Below are 4800 nucleotides of genomic sequence, written 5' to 3' on the forward strand. Positions count from 1 at the left end.
AGGACATTAGCCTGACCTGCCCACCATCTTTTCCTTTCCCCACAAGTAAAATCAGACCCTTTGAATGTCTCCAGAGGTCCGCATATCTCTCACCAGGCCTTTAGAAGGCCTTCCCACCTACCCCCCAACACACACACACAGCTTATGCGCTGCAGAAGGAAAAGCTCTAAGCTCCTGACCCATTCCTCACACCTTTCTCCAGTTCTCAGGTTATGAGGAAGTTCTGCCAGAAGTCTAACCTCCCTCCTCCTTTCTGAATTATCGGCACTCCCTCTCTTACTCAACCCACAAAGGGTATCAAGTTCCCTTCTTCCAGAAACATTCTCTCCAAAATTAGTAGAGGGGGAAGAAGAGAGAGGAACTTGGAGGAAAGTGGAGGGAGAACTTTCACTGCCGAACTGGATACTCCAAGCTTGGCCTGGGAGGGGAAGAATAACTCCAAAATGGCGAGCACGTGGGAAAGCCCAGGAGAGACTTCTGCTCCCAGGTAGCTTTCAAGATACCAAGAGGCCTGGATGGAGGTGGATGGAGACAGACAGAGACAAAGCAAGATACAGAGACTGAGAGAGACAGGACAAAGAATGTCACAAAGGATGAGGTAAGAGAGATGAGAGGATGAGAGACAGAGGTTCTTTGAGGCCAAGAGAGCACACACCAATGATACACAGACGGAGGCAAAAACCAGGGAAGGGGTCTCAGCTGAGAGGTTGCCAAGACAACGACACAGTTGTCTTGGGATGACCCCGGAGAAGAACATCCCTGAAACTCAGGGTGGGGAAGCATATACCTTGACTTGGACAAGAGAGTCTCTGCCCTAGCAGTACCTGACCCAAGGGAGACTCAGAATAGGGGCCGCTGCCTCCCACAGAATTGGGAGGGTGGGAGGAAGGAAGACTGAAGCTCTTCAACAGGGAAGCCAAGGCCTCCAGGAGATTCTCATCTTCCCTGGGGGTGCAAGAGGGATAAATACCTCCCCTCACTGTCCCTCACCTCTTTCTCAGGGAGGTTTTACACTGGGGCCTGGGGCCACCGCACCGGAAGCAATCCGGAGCCAACTGCTTCCTTCTCCAAACAATGCAGGATCCTGCTAACCAGGCTGAAATCTGGGACTGAACACAGGGGCATGGGTCTAGGTTCTTCAAACACCCACACCCAGCACCCAGCTCCACCAGGTCAGGGACAGCTTGCATGGTCCCACTCAACTGCATTCAGATTCCCAAAGGGCAAGGAGCCCCCATCCGGAGTTGGAGGACTTGAATGCTGGAGAGTTCATAGAGGGTTGGGGAGGGGGGCGGTGCCCTGAGAGGAAACTACTGAGGGGAATAAACCTTAGGTTTGGGGTTTTGATATGCAAAGGCTGAGACTACAGCAAGAGGAAAGAAAGTTAGACTTGGTAACGAAGGGCTTCCCAAAGGTAAGGAAGGGCTTCCCAAAGGTAAGGAAGGAGTTTTGTAAAGTTCCGGGGATTTGGACAGGATCTGGCTCTGGCCAGAGCCCCTGCTGACGTCCTTAAGAGGCCCAGTGATGGGGAGTGGTTGGGGGCAAAAAATATAGAGAAAATGGAGGAAGGGGGAGCAAGATTAGGAGAAAAGGAAGTCTTGAGAAGCAGCCTCAAACATCAAAATATCCCTCCATCCCCAAATCAACATCCCACACATCCCTGGTTTGAAAGACGAGGGTGAGGGGAGATGTCCAAGATCTGAGTCTGACCAGGGGAGAAAGGAGTTTGGAAGCATCTCTCAGAGAGCCAGAAGGCAAACAACTCAGTCTCATAACTCACTTAACTGTCCAGCTTGTCTGATAAATGGTAATACACTGGCTCGAGGGGGTACGTGGAGATGGGTAGGAGAGAGGGAGGCAGCCAGCCCTCTCCACTATAAAATGTTCCTAATCTCAGCAGGAACCTCAATAACTCCTCTTCCCATTCCCCATTCCATCTGTTTCTCCATCCTCCCAGGTAGCAAGTATACTCAATTCTGTCTACTAGCAGGGAGTGACATTGCTCCCCAAAGAGAAGGGGACCCTGGGGATTGGGTTCAGGCATAGCAGGGAAGGCAGAAATGGTAGAGAAGGACCCTAGGGCTGCTCCCCTGGAGGGAAAGCAGCAAGGTCTGTGATAGCAGCAGAAAGGAAGGTTAGACATTGAGTCAGGTAAGCTGGAGCCAGGACGTGCCCTTCTCCAGAAAACGAAGGAGAAAGTTCCGTGTCTGTGGGCCTGAGACATGAGGGCAGGGGTGGGGATAGAGGAATCCGTAGGCTGTCCTGGACAACATCGGCCCTACAGGTCTGTGCAGTTTCCCTTTCCCACTCCCCAGAATGGGGTAGAACCGATGATTCACTATTCCCATTCTTAAGGTGAGCACAGTATGGGTGTTTGGGGAGGGGTCCTCTCTCCAGGACTTTGGATAGAGTTTGGTTTGAGCTGGGGTTACAGCTGTGGACTGGGTGGAAACTTACAAAAGCGTGGGAGACCATTAAGGAAAACACATCCAGTCTCCCTCTTCCACTCACCACCCACCAACTTGGTGTGGCAGATAGAACCGCTTTGGAACCCTGGGGGTGAAGCTCCCTGGGGCCATTCCTGACCAGGCCGGGGACTTTTTCTGCTCTCCACAGAGACCCCCCTTTTCCCTCTGCCTTCCATCGTGGGGCTCTTGATGGGTCACTCTCAAAATTTTTTTCTATCCCTCCCAGAAGTTGCTGTACCCAAATCTCTCTGCCTCAGTTTCCCCTCTCACTTCACAGGGCTGAGAACAAGAGGAAACAACACGCATAACTGAGGAAGTCATGGGCAAGGGCTGGTCTGAAGGGTATTCAGGGCAGAGCCTCTTTCCTCCTCTTGGGCAGATAATTGATGTGGGGTGGGAGGTAGGGGGACAGAGTCCCCAAGACGGCATAACTGAGAGCTACTGAATATATTGTCTTTCTGGGCACAGCTACTTCCTGACCCCTTAACCTCCCTCCCCCCACTGAAGCAAGTTGTGGGGAGGGGAAGAGAGAGAGAGAGAGAGATAGTCTGGTTTCAGAGAAAAACTTTCCCAATCACAATCTGGCAAAATTTAGAAGATGGAGGAGGGGTGCATGATGGTATTGGGTCCAGATTTTTCCCTGGATGAGAGGACTAAAATGACGGGAAGGGATGAGATCCCACCCCTTCCAAATCAGGGGCCCAGCCCAGCCCAACCCCATGACCCCAGCTCAAAGCTTGAGCAAGACTTGAACCAGTGACTCACAAGTAAGAGGGAAAATCGCTGACATTAAAGAAAGGCAAGAGGGCCCCCCATTTCTCCAAAAGGACACGGCTCTAGCCCAAACCTAACTGCAGACTACAAAGTGTGTGCGTATGAGGGGAGGAGGGGAAATGCTGGAGAGAAACAAACACATCTACCAAAGGAGCAGGGAATTAGGGGGTGGGGGCATAGCCATAACCCCATCCAGCCTCCAACTCTCCTTCCAGTACAAACTGTGATCAGACCAGAAGTCAGGGAGAAAGCAGCCTTCCTCCACCCTCCCACCTCAGCATTCCAGGCCATTCTCCAGTCCCCTTCCCCAATGATGACATCTAACATTTTTCATCTCAAAGCTCCCAGGAATTAAGAAGGAAAATTCAAAGTCATATAGCTTCGCCTTCCCCCACCCGCTACACCCCCCAACACAGCCCTTTCCAGGCTACTGACAGAGGCCCTGAGAGGGGGAAGTGCTCATTTCGGAACCCAGGCTGGCAGCCCGCTGGATCCTGGACCCAGGCCTTCAAGCCCGGTCTCCAAGGGCCCAGATTCCACACCCAAGCAGGGGGCCCTCCCGTGGCCCTCTCTCTCCCCACCACAGCCATCCCCCCTGTCCTGCCTGCCCTCTGCGCAGCGGGGCACCCCTGACCCGGCTACCCTTCCAGATGCAGAGGCCATTGCAAAAGGACCCCCGCCCCCTTTTGCAGCCAGTAAACAGCAAATCCGGATTCCTTTACAATTCAGATGTGTTGTGTGGGGGGGTGGAGGATGTAGGGGAGGCAGAGGCCCTCCCCCACCAGAGATAGGAAAAGAAGGCCTCTAGATGTCAGGATCAGAAAAAAGGGGATCCCTCCTCTCCCTTCCCAGGCCTCTGGTCTTTGTTTGGGCTGGGGGGGTCCCAGAAGCATCATTTGCCCGGGGCCCCTATCCTCCAAATTGGACCCCCATCCCCACCCCCAGTCAGGCCGCTGCTGTGTCAGCTGGACTGGGATAACAAAAGGCACCCCCTCCCGCGTCTCCCTTTCCCATCCGAACGCAGGAGTGGGGGCTGGGGAGTGGGTGTCCCCAGGGGTCCAAGGGGGCCGCGGAATCTCACTCACCATCGACAGCGGCCGCGACCAGAGCTGAGAGCAGGGGCAGCAACAGCAGCAGCGGCGGGGTCAGCATGGTGTGGGCTGATGCAAGCAGCAGCCCCCTGCCCTCTGGTCCTGTTACTTTTCGCCGTCGCCGCCCCCCCCCAATTGGGGGGTCCCCCCTTTTCCTCCTTCCTCCCTTCTCCTCCTCTATTCTTATCCTATCCTTCAGCAAAGCTCACCAGGGGTCTGGGTGAAGAGGTAGAGTTCGGAGCCCCTTGGGGAGGGCCTGCAGACGGGGGTGCACCCTCTGCCCCCAAATCCAAACCCTTCACCCCCGGCTTTCCTCTTCGTTCCTCTTTTTCCCCCTCCCGGGCGAAGCTCACAGCCCCATCTCCGAGCCGCCTCCGGCTGCAAAAATGCACAATTGGGAGGAGGCGGGGTGGGGGAGTGGGGGGCGTGGACCGGGTGGGGGAGCCTTCGGAAGGGGCCTGATGGAG

The 4800-nt window shown here is 54.6% G+C and overlaps 1 protein-coding gene across 1 annotated transcript in view; it reads right to left on the reverse strand.

The window, feature by feature from the left end:
• LRP1 (LDL receptor related protein 1) overlaps nt 1-4767 on the reverse strand; it is an 80172-nt gene extending 75405 nt beyond the window's left edge. The window contains exon 1 of the mRNA XM_024736604.1: nt 4328-4767. Coding sequence (XP_024592372.1) covers nt 4328-4394 — 67 coding nt within the window. The 5' untranslated portion in view covers nt 4395-4767. The remainder of the gene's footprint in view (nt 1-4327) is intronic.
• Nucleotides 4768-4800: the final 33 nt, after the last annotated feature.

This window comes from Neophocaena asiaeorientalis, unplaced genomic scaffold (assembly GCF_003031525.2).
Source record: "Neophocaena asiaeorientalis asiaeorientalis breed wild unplaced genomic scaffold, Neophocaena_asiaeorientalis_V1.1 scaffold134, whole genome shotgun sequence".
In the NCBI taxonomy this organism is placed as follows: Eukaryota; Metazoa; Chordata; class Mammalia; order Artiodactyla; family Phocoenidae; genus Neophocaena; species Neophocaena asiaeorientalis.